The following is an 18,039-nucleotide window of genomic DNA, read 5'->3' as shown; positions in this document are numbered from 1 at the left end:
GAATAGTAAGTATATACGTTTTAATAGTGCTCTAAGTTAGCTTTAACTTGAGTAGTACACTGCTAACCGCTGCTAACTGACAACGTTGAGTTGCGCTTGTCAGCAGCAGTTTACAGTAGCTACTGTATCCACAACACTAGCTAGCGTTTGCTATCACCTTGATTTAACGTTATGATTCGTAACTTTTGACCATTTTCGCCACTTTGTAGTTACCATAAAGGCTACGACGTTTATGAAAACGGCTCTACGGTTTTGGTTTGCTTTAACTGTTAAACTACAGTTGAGTTGTTGAGTTAGCTAATAGCCTGTCATGTTGCTAGCTAACGTTAGGTGGATATCATCGGTAAAGTTTAATGGTTACTTTATATCACCAGGGTGATTAAACAAGCTTTTAGCGTTGTTTTTGAGTTTTTAAGGGCCTCTACTGTAAGATTTCTCTTGGGTTTAAAGGATAAGCTATCCGAAACTTGCCCAAAATACCCCAGAGTCACTCAACAACAGCCTCATTGTTTGGGGGACAGAATTAGCCTGCTGATATTATTTCTGGGTGTCTCCGCCCTGCATTTCAAGGACGTAAGGTGCAACAATGGGCATCGGTGAGGTCCTTTTTTGTGTGTGTTTTATCAAGACAGGACATCAGCCAAGTATTGATTTTGTCTGCACCACAGCTTGCATAATGTTTCCGGACTGTTGTAAAACTTGAAAGAAAGATGTGACCAGTTTATGAATTTAGGGTATGGTGATAGTCCAGTAATTGTACTTTTACGCAATGGAGTCTAATTAACTGGACCCTGCTGACTGAGCTTACATTACTGTCCTCTCTATGCATAAAAATGATATTGTGATAACACATTGTACTTTGTTATGATTTATATTGTATGCACTAGAACCTTTCCAGAAATCGTATAACAAGTCAAAATCAGTTTCCAAGGTATGGAGGTAGTTCAAATGAGACCTAAACTTTAATAATAATAATGAGAACAATTAAAGTATAATATTGAACTTTATTTATATAGCACCTTTCATATAAGAAATACAGCACAAGAACTTTACAATAGTGGCATTATAAGCAATTGGTGCTGTACATAAAAATAGACAGAATGAACATAACCAACAAGGCAATTCAATATACAGTAAAAGGACACTGAAAAACAGAGTGATTCAACAATTTCACAACAGGCATTATGTTTCTGTCATATGAATTTCATAATCACAGGAGAATGCAGTTTCTGAAGAAACTGCAGGTGTGAATGCTCGATGTTGAAAAGCTGACGCTACACTGCAATGCTTGCTTTAAATTTTGAATGAAACCAGTAATTTATAAATGATGTGGAATATTTTGAAGCTTGCTGAAACGTTTTGCTACACTGCAATGCTGTCTTAAATGTTTAAGAAGAAGATTAAGTAGTTGGGAAAAAAAAAAAAACAGAATGAAGATGAAACCGGCCTAAAAGGCAATTCAATAAAAAGGAGATTTAAAAATAGTTTAAAATAAAAGCTGAGTGAGTCAACAGTTTTAAAGCAGACATTATATTTCTGTCATGAGAATTTCAAATGATCATTATATTTTCAGTTACCATTTTTCCTTACTGTGGACAATTTAAGGTTGTCGAGTAAGATTGTTAAATGTTAAAGCTTGTTGCAAAACCTGTAAAATCCAATACTGTTTAGGCTGGGTCAGCCAATTTGCCAAATCTCGGTCCGATTCGAATTGTGAAAGAGACACTGTGTCCCCAAATCCTGTTATACAAAAGCCCTATTGAATAAAACAAAAAACAACCAGATGTGGTCAGTCTCATTCAACCTTTCATGCAAAATAATGTGGCGTCTCAGCAAGGCGGTTGAGGATGTGTGACTGTTAGTCATTATGTACAAAGACGCACTTGGGGTCAAGGGGCATGACGGGTCTTGTATTGCTTCACCCTGTAACTGTAATCTCCTCCTCTTATCATGACAGTTCTTCTCTGTACTATAATTGTGAAAATGTGATACAGAAAAATTCACCTTTGCACGGTGAAATCCAGGTGAATTAGAGGCACAGTTCATTCAACTTTAGTAGTTTTGTGAACCGACCTCATAGAGTCAATTTCTTCCACATCTGCTCTAATAATATGTTTAGGCGGATCAGCCATACATTAAAGTCCTGCTATTGTTCTTCTACATTTGACTTTTGTCCTCCTCTTGTTCTTTGTCTTCACACAGGAACAAAGATCTTTGGGAGGGAACGTGAGGCTTGACTCAAGGACATCACCATGACATAAACTAAGAATCAGCCTGGAACTGTCTCCTTGTTTGTCTTTTGTTTTGTTTTTGTTTTAATTTTTTTTTCGTTTTCTTTCTCCACCTGTCTTACCCAGTGTTCCCCGTTGTCTTGTGGAGAACAGATAATGCGGGAGTATTTGTTTGGATGAAACTTTTAACGAATCACACTACTGTCTCTATGACTGGCTTAGTCTCTCCTCTTGTCTGCCTCGTATTTATCAGATTAAAGATAGCAATAGAGGTATCAAAGGTCATGAAAAAGCCTGCACTTATCATATCTTTGTGGCATTAATGACATTTTGGCCAGCACTTACCATGCAACAACTCTACAGAATTCTTGTGTTTTAATTTAATTTAATTGTTGTAACCTCCTTGTTTAAACGAGGTGTTTGTTTGTCTTATTCATACTTAGATTTTTTTTCAATGCAACTAAGAGTTTTGTCCATTTGTGTAATTATTTAAAGATTTATTGTTAATGTTGAGGAGCTGCTCAGCTGCCTTTTTATTGTTATCACAATAGGTGGCTTTAAGTTGTAATGTAAACATATTTTTTACTTATGCAATCTTTGTGAAGAACAAATGACTGATCTTTTAGTGGAAAATATACATTTTGAGTTCTGTTGTCTTTGAATATGTTGAAGTATTGTTCGTTTCTCCACTGGCAGAAAACTGTAGAAGCTGACGGCTCCTCAGATCAAACTGTGATGGGAGCTCTCTAACTGTGACACAAAGACTGATCTTTAGCAGTTTCCATCTTCACTGGATAAATACTCTCTACAGAAGAACCTTTAAACTGGAAGGAGTTTTTCTTTTCTTTTCAACTAAAGACTCACTTCTGAAATGGACAGATGGAAACTGATTTTTTTGACTGTATCTTGAATCCAAACACTGAAGAAGGAGAATGATTTTGAGGAGATTTCAGGGATAAAACTCCCAGACTGACGTTCAGATACCTTTAGATTTTTTCTGCAAATCTTGAAGAGCTGCCAGACCCCACTCTTCAAGCCTCTAACTGTAGAAAACACGACTAAAGCTTGTCAGTTTGTGTTTTTCCTGATAAAGCCCCGTCCACTTCAGCAGTGAGGATGCGATCTCCAGAACCGTCCTCACCTTCCACAGCAGAAGCCCTCCTTCATGGCCAGTTTGCCAGCTGGGGCACAGGCAGCAACAGCAACAATAACAGCTGCCCCAACAGCCCTGGTGGTCCGGGGGGGCTCTCCCCCGCTGCCTCCCCCACTCCGGCTCCGGCCTCCAACTATGCCTTGACCCTCACCCACACCCACATACATATCCAGCGACTGTCTCCACGGCCGGGGAAGGAAGCCCGTCTCCTGCTGCCTTTATCAGAGCTGGTGGGCTGCAGCTGCCCTCGTGTCCCCGCGCCCCCTCTCCTGGTGCTGTACTGGTACCCGCCGGGCAAGCGACGGAAAGGGGTGTCTCGGCGCAGGCAGGTGAGGGCCTACCTGGCAGAGACCAGGACTGAAGCTGAGAGGTGGTCGGCTGCTATACAGTGTCTTCTCAGAGGTGTGACCGTCACTGCTGATACAGGTGAGTGTTTGTCTCATCAGGGCTTTGCTTGTTCGGGTTGGATGATGGTCGTTAGATGGTGTTAAAGCAGTGTTTTCTCTGTGGTAAATATATTAATTATTGATGGGACCATTATCTAATGTACAGACTTTGTTTTGTCTTCCTTTGTATTATCTCTTGTCCAGCACCTAGTCTTTTTGTCGTCAGGATGAACTTTTTTAGAGTAGTGTTTCTTCTTCCAGGGAGGTCCTCAGAAAAATAGGAAATTGCTCATTTTCATTGTTTAATTCACTCTATAAGTGAGCACAGTGTGTGTAATGCCAGCTTTACCAAACAACTATTCAAGCGGTTTCACTGTTGCTGACAAATTTACAATGTCAGAATATAATTAGAGTTAGATTAGAGTTATAATTCGAGTTTTACTTAAGTTGGCGGGAACTCCTGTAATCTCGATTTTTTTGTCGTAAGGTGGTTGTAAAACTCAGTCTTAACTCAGTCTTTTTCTAACCTTGCCTTATCAACAAAATCAAACATATTTGATGTTATCTGACCTTTTTAGACTTAGCTCATGCAAATATTGAAGTTTAGTGATGTGAACACTGTCAACAACCAACAGCTGCACTCTCTCCAGCAGCAAACAAGAAGTATCAAACTGGGTCGATGGTAAACACGGAGGAGACTCCGGGGAGGTGCAAGAACATGAAAAAGTCTGAGTTTTCTTGTACTGTGAAAAAGGAGGAGAAACTGGGGGGGGGGGGGGGGGGGGGGGGGTAGTGTGAACAAGAGTTCATGTTCAAGGTTTCTTTATTAGTACCTAAGGGTAAATTTGTTGTGTAGACAGGAAATTTAGCATTTCAAAACGGGACATCACAGCAATACAGATTTATACAGTTTCACCCAGCATGTATCAGATTAACCAACCAAAACATTTTAGTGAGAAATCTTTGTTTTTTGAAACATTTCAGCTCTCATTCCCACAATTTCCTCTCACTGAAATAGCTCAGCTAAGCAGCAGAGGCCAGTGGCAACTTGAGGCAACAAAGTCCAAAATCTAAAGTTTGTGCACAAATACAGATTATCTTTATTAATTAAACCAATGCCGAATTGACATGAATAGTGTTGACACATGACACCTTTTTTATCTTGTTCTTCTACAGTCATGTGCTTTTGTGGACATGTAAGATATTGTTAATATGTCAGATTTCTTAGGGAGAGTTTGGCATAATATTTTCCACCAGAAGCAGGATGGGAAATAATTGCAAAAGAAATCTAGTTGTAGGGTTTCAAATTGTGACCCTGCAAGCTCCCCAGTCTCCAATAGTGTCTAACTAAGAACTCACACTCTCCGAGGATGAAAGGGTGTCAGACTTTATGTAAGAGTTATGACGTTATGAAAGAGTGAGTCTTCTGATCATAAGTTTCACTTCCTCCACGGTTTTCTCCTCCACTGTAGTTGCTAAGTAAAGAACTCTGGTCTTAATCTCATCTAACAACCAAAATGTTTTCAGATGGAGGTCCCTGAAGCTGAATCTTATCAAATGGTAGTTTGATAAGATATATAAGATGTATAAATTTAGGGGCCCTTGACATGTAAAAGGTTGACAATCACTTTTTTAGAGGACCATACTGGTGATTGTAGCCCACAGTACATAACCTCGCTGCAGACTTTAAAAAGATTGTTCTACTTTGCTAGCAGCTATCTGTTTCAGTTCATCTCATAGAAAAGATTTCTGCACACTTACATCTATGTAGTGTTTCATTTACTCACAAAGAGAAAGTCTGCATAGATTTAAGTGTGTGAAGGTCTTTTCTAAAAGTTTGGACTTATTGATGTTTCCAGCACCTTGCTGAGACTAAGCTGGGTAGTTTCCCTAAATCATGCCAGTATGTTATGAAATTCAGCTTACAGAGATAGGCATTTCATAAATGTGAAGACCTTGTTTTTCTTCATATTTTAGTCAAAGTTTCCCAGACCCTTAAACCCAAAGTGTGTTTTTTTTATCAATAATTCTCACTATTGATACAGTGTGTAGTTACAGTAGGCGGCTTTATCAAAAGAGCAACATGGTTAGTTTACAGTAGGTGATAGTGTGATTTACTTTGGCCGACCTTAATGTTTGTCCTGATGAATAAGTCTTGAATTCCTGTTTACTACACAAAAGCACACAATGTTGCCTTGATTTATGCCTCCTTTGTGAATGCATGCTAAGTATAGCTTCATGTGTCACCGTGACCCGGGCCTTTATGTATATACAGCATACATTTTTGATTTTGTTTCAGAGGACACAGATTGTAAAAGTAAAGTAGCCGAGCATTTTTAAAGCTGACCTGAGCTGAAGTTTTAGGGTTTTCAAGCAAAAACAAAGGGGGATTAACATTAATACACCCTAAGAGGCTGTGAGTTTTTTTCAGAGTATTTAGTTTGGATTTCTTTTGTTTGTTCACATAACTACACCTCACATTTATCTAATGCCTGTTTGTTTTTGCCCTTATCTGTCCCGCACACACAGTCTGTGTCTTTCAGTGTCTAATGTAGGAACAAAGAGGGTGGGTTAAAGCTCGGTATCCCCCAGCCTCAATAATCAAACAGATAGCAAATGTCTACTTTCACAGCGTGTGTGTGTGTGTTTATCTTTTGCTCACCATTACCTACTGTATGTGTCTTCCTGTCTCCTTCCTTTTCTTTCGACTTAATCTTTAACCTATGGTTGTCTTTAATCTCTCTATCATTAGATTTCCTCAGTCGTTAGCTGTCACATCACTGTCTCCTTCCTCCAACATAGATAAAGTTGTCATTCATTTTTCATTTGTCCCCAGTCCTCTGTTTGTCTCTAGTCTGCTACTGATTCATTCATATTCAGTTCAGCCTATTTTTCTCCATTTTGCCAGCCGTCTGTTTCACACCTAAATTCTGTTTCACTTTGCTCACACAGCATTCATCGTGTCTCATCTTCTCTTATCTAATTGCTCCATTTCCGAATCACTTGCTGTCTTGATTCTGAGTTTGTATGCTTATGAATATCACGGCTATGGTTAGTTGGGCTTTCTGTTTATTTGCTTTCGTGTTGTTTGTTACATAATCCAGGATTATATGAGAGTGCAGTCATTTCATCCCCTTCCCTGCACTGCTGGCATCCATCTGTATCATAATAAATCTTAGATATATTTTCAGAGCTAACTATAGAAGCTTTAAATTTATTCTTAGCTTCATACCTGAGCTGATGAAAGAGTAGAGAAATGGGGGAGAGGTTTTCTTGCCTCTGCGCCCCAGTTGGACAGATAATAAATAATTTATTATTATCTTACCAGCTTGTTTTCAGGGTTCCTGTGGATCCTTAAAAAGTCTTAAGAGGCATTAAATTCATAAATCCAAAATAAGGGTCCTAATTTTTATTAAAATATCTTACATTTTTTAGACTTTGCAAGAGAAATCTCCAAATAATGGGTAATATCTGTTTTTCTAATAATTTACCAAATTTAACGTCATGCAGATCAGAATAGAGGAATGAACAACACTCATTTAATTAAATGAAATTCAAATAAATGAAATATGAACAAAATTTGTTTAAGGCAAATCAGATGAATATTTTTATAACATAGTGTATTCATTGTTTTCTTGTTCCGCTCTAGAAAGGTTTATTTTTTTTCAGCATTCGAAGTAGATCATAGATTTTTAAACTTTTTAACTGACCAAAAAATTGTCCGTTCATTTTTTTATTTCTTCAACTTTGGTTATTGTAAAATTGGTCTTAAATTCTACTTTGAGTGGCAATAAAAAAGTCTTAAAAAGTCTTATATCCAGCCATCCCCAAGCTGAAAGAACCCTGTGTTTCATTTTATTCTAGGGTTGGAAATTAGCACCCACCACCAGCTAAATACTGGTAAAATAGTGGCTGCTAGATTTATTTCACTCACCAGCCAAAAAAACAATAGTAATCTATTGAGTGAGTAGATTTTGAAATCCACCAGCCACAGCAGCAGGTGGGCAACAAAGTTAATTTCCAACCCTGTTTAATTCCTGTATCGGTACTTGTGTCCTTAAGTATCTGAATTTAAATGATCAACAGATGTGCTTTGAGTGACAGCATTATGCAGTGTGAAGTAGTTCCTGTGAGGTGAAATAAAAGAGGCTCAGATGGTTGAACGCACTCAGTCCAGGGTTGCAACACTGCATAATGACAGCTCCCAGTTGGCGTGCTTTGAAAATGCAGTGAACCTCGAGTTCCTCCCTTTGTTATGCACAAAAATTGTGGGAGTTTTAAGTTATTCATGCTCTCCTTTTTTTCCTTTTTCAAACAGAATTTTCAAGAAGTCTGCTACCTCGTCCCAGGCGACTACTGTTACTGGTCAATCCCTTCAGCGGGAGAGGCCAGGCAATGCAGTGGTGTCAGACCCACATCCTGCCAATGATCAGAGAGGCAAACATCAGCTACAACCTCATACAGACAGGTAACAAACACTCCGAGAAGGGCGAAGACAGATAATACATTCACATATACTGTACTTATATAATTTATATACATAGTTTATTATTTATTAAACTGGTCACATAGTGATTATTTACAGATGATTTCTTAATGCTCAGTGTTCCCAGGACAAATACTGAATTTGGAAAAACTGCTTTCAGTTTTTCTGCTGCATCTACCTGGAACATCTTACAACGTACATTCAAACTCAACACAATAGTTACTATGGGCCAGTTTAAACTATGATGGCCAGTTACTCTGCTTTTGAATGTAATTGTTTTTAATGGTGTTCGGCCTGTTGTTCTTTGTGTTTTCTGTGCTCTCGACATCATTGAAAATGAGGGCTTGCCCTCAATGATTCCTTGAGATTTAAAAAAGGTTGAATGAAATGAATGAATATAACAGATATTAACCTGATGAATCTGTCTCAGAGCGTCAGAACCACGCCAGAGAGCTTATCAGAGAGATATCGCTCCCAGAGTGGGATGGCATCATCATTGTGTCTGGAGACGGCCTGCTGCATGAGGTGTGTAGTTGTGGGCTGTCATGGTGGAATTTAGGGGCATTTTGAAGTGGAGAATTGCATAACTGTCAAGATATTTATTGTGTGTTTTAAATACTGCATATATGTATAGCTTAATCTGTGTCCACTGATGTGAGTTTTCCATGCTGTGTTCCTGCAGGTAATTAACGGGCTGATGGAGCGTCCTGACTGGGAACAAGCAATAAAAACACCTGTCGGCATTCTTCCCTGTGGCTCCGGGAATGCACTGGCTGGCTCCATCAACCACCATGCAGGGTAAGCAAATATCTCAGTCATATCGCTCAAGTAGTTGGAGTGGAGTGTGCATCAAAGTTAGATTCATTAGCTATTGTCTAGTTTTGTCTTTCAACTTATGTGTGTGACCTCATTTTTTTATATCGTCCATACACTAGACGACTTGGAAAAGACGTAGAAAGTGTAACATTTTGGCACCCCCTCACATCTAAAGACAATGTGAGTTTTTAGTCACAGACTGAACATTCGCAAAGACTGGGGATCTTGCAGGGTCACTGTTTGCAAGACTACAATGAGACTGCTTTTGAGATTATTTCTCGTCCTGCTCCTGGTGGAAAATATTACCCCAAACTCTCTTTAAGAAATATGATGTATTAACATTTCTTTACATGTCTGCAAACACACATTCAAAGACGTCACATGTCAACAGTATTCTTCTCAGTTCTGCATCAATATAATCTATAAGGGTAAACTTTATTTGTGTACAAACTTTACTTTTTGGATTTGGTCACCTCAGCTTGCTACTGGCCTCCGTTTGTTAGCTGCGCTGTTTTAGTAAGAGGAAACCGTGGGAATGAGAAACAAACCGTTTAAAAAAGTCTCACTTTTACAGCAGTAAAGGTGAGACTCGTATGTCTTTTTCAGTTGAATCTTGTTTTCCAGCCCAAAATGAACCTGATAGTGTGGAACTAGACAAACACTAGAAGAGGTAATTAAGGAAAATGTATAACAAAAGTCTTATAAATATCACATTTCGTATTTTACTTGTTGATAAGCTTGTGCTTGAAGTGCTTGAATAATCAGCCTTTTGAAACTTCACGTTTCTTTCCTACTCTCTGTTTTTCTTTTTTTTCTTAGTTTATAGCTTGTTTGCTGATAATATATATTCAATAAATAGGCTGTTGTACACCAGTAGACATTTTTTAAATAGTTTATGAGCTCAGCATAATAAGGTTTTACCCGAGTCGCACTCTGTCAAATCACACATTTTCACAGCATCTTGCAAACAGTTTTTTGTACTTTGTGTTTCCAATGCCAATAGGTTACTTTTATCAAACAAACCATGATCATGATATGTGGATTTATTTGATTTTCATCACACACATTCAGATTAACCCAGTTAAAAACTATCTATGAACAAAAGAGCACAATGTTGCTGTTTGTCATCACCTTTTTATCTTGACCTCGATACTGTATCTGTGAATCGCGTCAGGACTCTGTATTGACGTGTTGTTTTGTACCGTTCTCTTGTTATCTTTTCTGTGAGGAGGAGGTTTTGACCTCTTTATATCTTCCTCAGGTATGACATGTGCCTTCGGGAGCCCCTCCTTTTGAATTGCTGCTTTTTGCTTTGTCGAGGCGGTGTCCGACCTATGGACGTGGTCTCTGTGACAACAAGCCCTCCCCCCTCCAACAGCAGTCGTACTGCAGCACCCAGGAGACTTTTCTCCTTCCTCTCTGTTGCCTGGGGCTTTGTGTCCGATGTGGACATTGAAAGTGAGAGGTGGGTGTGTAATCAACTGTAAAAAAAAATCAACTATTGGTTTTGTTTGTTTAACCTTAAAAGGCATTGTAACTGCATGGTAGACATTTTTTTGCAATTAAAAAGCCTCACTAAAAACTTGGCAAAACCCAGTTTAATTTTTATACAGATGTTTTATATGATGCATTTTAGCATTTTGATTATGCTGCAATTCTATTTTTTTATATTAAATTGACTATTTGTTTTTTTTCTACCATACATTAATAACTTTTGTTGCTAACTTGATTATTTGTATTTATTTTTAGGTTATTTTTTTAATCTTTATTTTATTTCTTTTATTAAGTTAATTTCATTTTTCTATTTTTATTTTATAACATTATCAAATTGTGTTTTTACCATAAATTCAGATTTTTTTATACTAGATTTATTTTTATTTGCATCTATTTTTTTAATGTGATTATTTTATGAACATACTTAACATACTAGGAAAATATTTTTTTCTCAATATATTGATTCATATTCTACGGTCTATAATGTTGTATAATTTTTTTTGACTGTTAAAGGATTAAGTATTACTCAAATTATCCTCCAATATTTTATAGATTTCTTACAAAAGAAAGAGTCAATTGAAATCTTTTTTTTATTCCAGGTATCGTGGTCTGGGCTCAGCTCGCTTCACCCTGGGCACGCTGGTGCGCATCGCGTCTCTTCGATCCTACAAGGGTCGCCTGTCCTACCTGCCTCCGTCCATCAGCAACACGTCACCAGATGCCACACCTCCGCCGCCAAGGAGGCCCCTCTCCCGCAGCATCACAGAAGGCCTGGAGGGCTTCTGTCGAACGCCCATCCATCGCACCTGCTCCGACATGGGCATCAGCGAACAGAGGAGCCTGCGGAAGGGCGAGGGAGAGAGGGAAAAGGAGGAGAGGCAGAGAGAAAGGGAGAGAAGAAGGGAGAGGGCTAGGGGAGGAGGAACTGGCGTGGTGAGGGCAAGCAGCCTGGCAGAGGACAGAGAGAGGGAGCGGGAGGGCGAGATGGAGATGGAAGCAGAAGAGGAGAGGTCGGGGACATGTTCGGAGAGTTCAGAATCGATTGAAAGGGATGATTGCAATATTGGGAGAGGAGAAAGGTTGGCGGGGATTAAGGACGAAAGGGAAGATGATGGAAGGGTAGAGCAAGACTCCAGTGAGATGGAAGAGGAGGATCGAGGGAGAGATGGGGAAGGCAGTGGTGGCTCTGCAGAGGGGGAGAGTGTGATGCGTGCAGGAGAGCTGGGGGAGAGCTGTGGAGTCGACATGGGGCGAGAGGCCGATGAAGAGCCGGAGAGTTGTCTCACTTACCAAGATGATCTTCAGGAAGCCAGACAGAAGCTGAGGAAGAATTCAGCACCCTCGAGCCAGATAGCAAACGCCCTCTTCAACCAGCCTCTCAGTCAGGACGCAGACGCAGATTCAGGCCCTTCGTACGGGGTTGAGGACATGGATCTAAATGGAACCTACTATCAGAAAGAACCCTACCAACTGGACGTTTCTCGTGAGCGATCTCTCACCATCTCCTCTCCCTTTCGTCACTCTCCCTTCTCCTACAAGCCCAAGACCCTGGACCAAAACCAGAACACGTCCCGGCCGAGGCCCCTCTCTCTCCTCCAGCACTCCCACTCAAACTCCCTCCCTCCTAAACTCCCCTCCCTCTCCCTTTCTCTCTCTCCCACACCCCCGTCTTCCCCTTCATGCGCCTCCCCTCACTCTTCATCCTACCTCGTCCCCCGTCCCAACACCCCAAATTCCACCTCGCCCTCGCCCTCCCTGCGCACACCGTCCTCATCTTTTAACTTTGACATTGCCGAGCCAGCAGGACCTCTGAAGAACCGTCCTTTCATCCCACTGCCTTTAAATATCCCCAAGGATGACTTGTTACCGCCCCTCGACCAGCCCCTTCCCACCAGAGACTGGGTCACCATAGAAGGGGACTTTGTCCTGGTCCTGGCCCTTTATCAGTCCCACCTCGGGGCTGATCTTCATGCTGCACCCCAGGCCAGGTTCGACGATGGACTGATCCACCTGACCTTTGTGCGGGCGGGGATCTCCAGAGCCACTCTACTGAGACTGTTCTTTGCCATGGAAAGAGGAACCCACCACTCCGTCAGCTCGCCGTATGTGAGCCACATTACCTGCAAGGCCTTCAGGCTGCAGCCTCTTTCTACTCGGGGGACGCTAACTGTGGATGGAGAACTGGTGCCCTATGGGCCGCTTCAAGCGCAGGTCAGAAAGGGGAAAATGTTGCTTGGTACTTACTGAATGTACTCGCTGTGAAGTGCTGTGATGTGAGTGTAGTAACTAGAGGTGATTAGATAGGATGTGACGCTATATTTGCTGAAGTTAGAGGTTTTCATTCCCTCCAGATCCGCTCATTCAAAAAGCACATCCTCATATAACTCTAATGTACTCCGTAGCAGGGCTGGGTGATATGGATAAAATCGAATATCCCAACATAATTGACCAAATACCTCGATATAGATATTGCAATGATATTGTGGGGTTGATTATTGGTGCCTTTACAAAATATTTACACAATGACAGATTCAATAAATGATCATCATTATGGTGGATATAATGACTAAGTGGGTAAAGGCAAACAATAGAACAGCTAAAACAGCCTTTAAAACCAAGAAAGACAAAACGTCGCGGTATTGTGATTAGGACTGTGTGATATAATGAAACATATCATCTGGTGATAAAAAAAAAAAAGTATCGTTTCATATTATGCTATATCGTTTATTTCCGTTTACACCATCTGATAATGTTTTGTGCTTTGATTTATTTAATCATAAAACTTTATTTAACTCTACTATTACAGTGCTTTAACTGTATACTTTAATTTATTAAACATTGTAAGTATTTCATTAAACCTTATGTTAACAGCAGTTTATGTAATTCTAATTAATGGCTGTAGCTTCTTTATTTGTAAGGGTAGTTCATTCAATAAATTTGTATTTTAGTAATTTACAGTAGTTTAGAGGAGATTTAAAAATATCAAGATATATATCGTTTATGTGTTGTACCTTTAGCAGATGTATTTTATGCCTCTACAGCACTAAGTATTAATTCTGAAGAGTTATATTAATGATCTAATGTAGGACTTATTGGTAATAAATCTTTTTTCTGATCTCCTAATATTTCACAGGTTCATCCCTCCCTGGCTCGGCTCATCGTTGGCGACTCTGGAGTGCAGATTACCAGATTCTAATCAGGGATTGGTTGGTCTGATTGACAGATACAGCACTCCACTGAATTATGTAATCTCTGTTGTCATCTTTATTCTGAGCGAGAGGGCGGAGTATCTGAGAGACTAAAAATAGCCTGGAATGCAGAAACTGCTTTTCTGAGGTTTAATGAAAGGGATAACCCACCGAGCCACGCATCATTGGAGCACGATTGCAGGGATTAATAGCAAATTTGAAAATGGATGAAAAATGCGCCTCATTGCACAGCTGTTGGATTACGCTCGGCGTACCCTGAGAAGCATGAAAACTGCACAGCCTGGGATAGTAAGAGGGAAGAACAATCGAATGTTTAAGGATTTTTTTTGTGTGCAGATAGTGCATGTGTTGGATGTATACATAGTAGTATGCATGCAGAGAAGCACTACCTGAATTTTGCCTTTTGATGAGATGGAAACAAATCAGATTAAATTCAGAGAAAGTTATTCTCAAACATGAAATTCCCTAAAATATTGAGATTAACTGGGGTCAACACCCCAGTAAAACATGCCCCAACCCTCTGTCTTCTACTCCGCCCCAAATGTTTGAGTATAAAAGCTTCCGTCCGTGAAAGGAATGCCTTATCTGACACTGGACAGTACAGTTGTACCTTTGCCCTTACTTTCTCTAACTTGTCGAAGAAACCCAAATATTCTTAATATCTGTCCACATATCATAGTGTCCGTCCACTACATCAGAGCTTATATACTCAGACATACTGGTAGACCCACCTACCTACTGTTATCTTGGAGCACACTACTCTCCACTGTTTTAAGCATCAGTGGAGAAAAATGTGGATAAATCTACACTTTAATGACCATTTTGTTCATGCGTGACTCAGCGTAGAGCAGCGAGATCAAACGTAGGAGCGATGGAACCGTTGAACGGTGACCATGACTGACATTTTTGCATAATCTGCCTGTTTTTCTTAGCCAGTGGTTGCACGATGATGATGTCAATAATATCACACTTTTAGGTATATTGACTATAAAAAAAAAAGCGAACAAAGCTTCTTTGTCCGTGGTTTTAGACTGTTCATTTTCAACAAATCATACAGATATCTAGAATATGTCACTATCTCTGAGCGCTCATCTTTGGAAGCATAGAGGACATTAAATGCCTCCGATTAGCCGTAAGTAGTGCAATTATTTTGCACAATAACTGGAGCTGAAGCAGCACATAAAATCACCATGCTAGAATGCATTGTAACTTTTTACAGAGTAATGCAGAGTCTGATGCAACGCTTTGTCCTAGAAATAGACGCACTAGTATTAATAGTCCTGATAATAAATGGATCACATTACATTCCTAGCCTGCAAATAATGAAATGTCTCAACTTGAACATATAAAGCTTTGAGATGTAGGACTGACTGATTATTAAAACCATACATAAAATCCTGCTGTAGAGACAAACAAGGGCACGACACTAGAATCCAGCAGCTCTCTGTTGTCACAGCAGATCATGAAATAAACCAGTTGGAAGCAAAACAACTTTAAATGTGTGAAACTATCCAACAGCAGAGCCTATCTGTTGACTTACATGCTAAATTGGGTTTTAAATCTTGACAACTTTCCAAATGATTATATGCTCCTTAGAAAAATCAAACCAGAGGTCTTGGAGCTCTTGTAGGAATTGTCATGGTTTATAAATTAATTATTTTTAAATGTTATAATAAAGCCTGCTGATGTTCTTGGTCTGGACAAAGGAAAAATCATAAGCATGTGCAGTGTATCAATCAGTGAGATCATGTGCCGACTGCTTGGGTCATACTGTATGTCTTGGTCATGCCTGGACAAATCAATGCCTTTGTATAATAAGCCTGTAAATTCTGGCTGTTGATCATGAACTGTTAAAACCTGACTGCAGAAAAAAATGGAGTAAAACTCTTTGCTCACCAGGCCTTTATTTTTCTTCTTTTATCGTTGTTTTTTTTTTTTTTTTTCAGCGCACAATGCAGCTAGTCAACCACAACTACACTGTGCTTACACAGCTACAGAATGTGAATACATTTTGAGTCTAGGCTTGTAACAGTACCAAATAGAAGAATCTATATACACTTTGAATGGAGTTTTTTTGCCAAAATGTTTACTCTCGATGTTTAAGAGACTAGTTTACCTAAACATTTTGTCGTCTATGGCCATAGATCGCACCATGGAGTTATAGACCAATTTGATAAGACAATGTCGGGGTTTAACCCCTCAATTGATAATGCCATAAAGATGTCTGTAGTAGACTGCCTGTAATGAAATTGTAATTATTACTAAAATCACATGAAGATATGAAGTATATACATACACAATGTACAGTTAATAGTTATACATGGTTTTGAATAAATGTAACTTGATACGTTTGTCTGGAGAAAATCTAGTGTGATTTTGTCACAAAAAATTGTCTTAATATTTATATAATACAGCTAGAAGTGTTGGTGATATCAGGAGAGGGAAGCTGCTCTTATCAGCAATCTATATCGTATTTAATTGCTTCTTTTTAACTATTAGGTTGAAGGAGAGTAACTAAATACACGTCAAGTAGGTGCAGGGCTATCAAAAAACAGCGCTGACAAATAAGTAACACCAACAAATTTAATCCATGCCAAAAAAAGTTTAATAAAGACAATTAGTCCAATTTGGATCTTCAACAGGTCCAAGTTAAAGTAAGAAGTTATTTCTGTAAATGTGTTAAAGATTTTTACTATTTTGCCTCTAATTTAATGCAATTTTTCATTTTAGGTGTAGACTGATGTATGGGATAATGAATTTGATGTGTTTCATAAATTAACATATATGTTGATATATATTTTAAATATAACTTTTCTATTACTTTTTTTTCTCTTAATATTCTTTTCTATGTAGTTTTTCCATTTTGTAAAAAATGTTTTCTCACCCTGGGCAGTTTAGTGCATCAACGCTTGTCACCCTATGGATATGCATTATGCTTAAAAAATGGTATGATTTCCGTTACTCAAACATTTTGACCTGACGAAGATCCAAATTGGATTGAGTCGTCTTTATCAAACTTTTGTGGCGTGGAGTAAATCTGCAGGCATGACCTTTTCTTCATTGTTAAAACTACTAACCAGTGACTGAGTTGGATTTTGTCTCCACTCCTCTCAGTCACAGTCACATAAATAACTAAAACTGTTTCATCATTTCAGTTAATTGTCTCCTCAGACTTTTCCTTCTTTACACCGATGTTTTTCTGTCTCATTCTTGTAAATTAGCTTCTAGAAGTGCATTTTGTAACACATGTTTGCCAATTTGGATGAAGCTTCTTACCGGAGACCCCTGAGTAAATACATTTTTAGGTTCTGTGGCCCCAGAGGAAGAGGAACCCTTGACGCAGATATTGCATATGCAGGCAGCTCTAAACAAACCACCAAACCTAAAAGATGTTCTCCTTGAAAGTGGAGGTAAGTACAATGAAGTTATTGTATGGATTTACTTCCATCCACTGTATCACCATCCAGGGAACAGATAATTTAGATCCAGTATTTACATGTACATAGTATCATAAATTAGTCAGCAGTAGTTTGGTATCACCAATTGTCACAGAACATTGCAGATTTGATCAAAAGCTCCAGGACAGCTACTAAATGGACTTTCAGGTGAGACTGTATTGTAAACCGCAATTTTCAAGCTCAATTTTAGATTTTCAAGTGTTCAGAAAATTGAAGATCTACATCTATCTACATCTACATCTATCATCGATCTACTGATGAAGACAATCTGGTAAAATAAAAAACACTAGCACAGATACTAAATGCACATGGTGGTGAGTTAATTTGTCAGTTTGTAATGTCAGATTGACCAGTTGGGTGAATTTTAAAGGTTTGCAATTCATGTGGGTCTCTACATGTCTGACTTTCTCTGTAAACCTTTATTTTTCATGACTTTACAATGACTCATGTCAGTCTGAAATAAATATTTTTACATTGAAAACAACAACAAAATCCAATCCAGAAAAAAATTGATTTATATCAAAAATATATTTTTTGTGGTTCTCAGGAGAGGTGTGTAGTTATTTGTAAACATTTTGACATTTGACAGTATTTCTAACAAAATGTTAAAAGTTTACAGTTATTTAGAAATATTCACTTCTCAAACTCCAAGTAGATAAAATAAGATAATCCTTTATTAGTCCCACATCGGGGAAATTTGCATTGTTACAGCAGCAAAGGGACATCAAAGCAGGAATGTACAAGATAAAGCAAAAGAACAATATAAAAAGTAAAAAAAACCAGTTTTAAAATATTTACACCAATTG

The 18,039-nt window shown here is 38.8% G+C and overlaps 1 protein-coding gene across 1 annotated transcript; it reads left to right on the top strand.

The window, feature by feature from the left end:
- Nucleotides 1-2,739: 2,739 nt before the first annotated feature.
- Nucleotides 2,740-16,134, top strand: sphk2 (sphingosine kinase 2). Its single transcript, XM_042490119.1, has 7 exons — nt 2,740-3,810; nt 8,089-8,238; nt 8,687-8,781; nt 8,939-9,054; nt 10,334-10,537; nt 11,166-12,777; nt 13,700-16,134. Exons 1-7 carry the CDS (start codon nt 3,348-3,350, stop codon nt 13,760-13,762), a joined length of 2,703 nt encoding a protein of 900 aa, XP_042346053.1. The 5' UTR covers nt 2,740-3,347; the 3' UTR covers nt 13,763-16,134.
- The last annotated feature ends 1,905 nt before the right edge of the window (nt 16,135-18,039 follow it).

The sequence above is a fragment of the Plectropomus leopardus genome, chromosome 7 (assembly GCF_008729295.1).
Source record: "Plectropomus leopardus isolate mb chromosome 7, YSFRI_Pleo_2.0, whole genome shotgun sequence".
Taxonomy (NCBI): domain Eukaryota; kingdom Metazoa; phylum Chordata; class Actinopteri; order Perciformes; family Serranidae; genus Plectropomus; species Plectropomus leopardus.
Note: the sequence above shows the minus strand (reverse complement) of the source record. Positions and strands in the feature narration are given on the sequence as shown.

Coding starts and splice junctions, on each gene's coding strand:
- sphk2 (XM_042490119.1), top strand. CDS start 3,348: ATGCGATCTCCAGAACCGTCCTCACCTTCCACAGCAGAAGCCCTCCTT. Junction 8,239..8,686: donor CTACAACCTCATACAGACAG/GTAACAAACACT, acceptor AATCTGTCTCAG/AGCGTCAGAACCACGCCAGA. Junction 8,782..8,938: donor GAGACGGCCTGCTGCATGAG/GTGTGTAGTTGT, acceptor GTGTTCCTGCAG/GTAATTAACGGGCTGATGGA.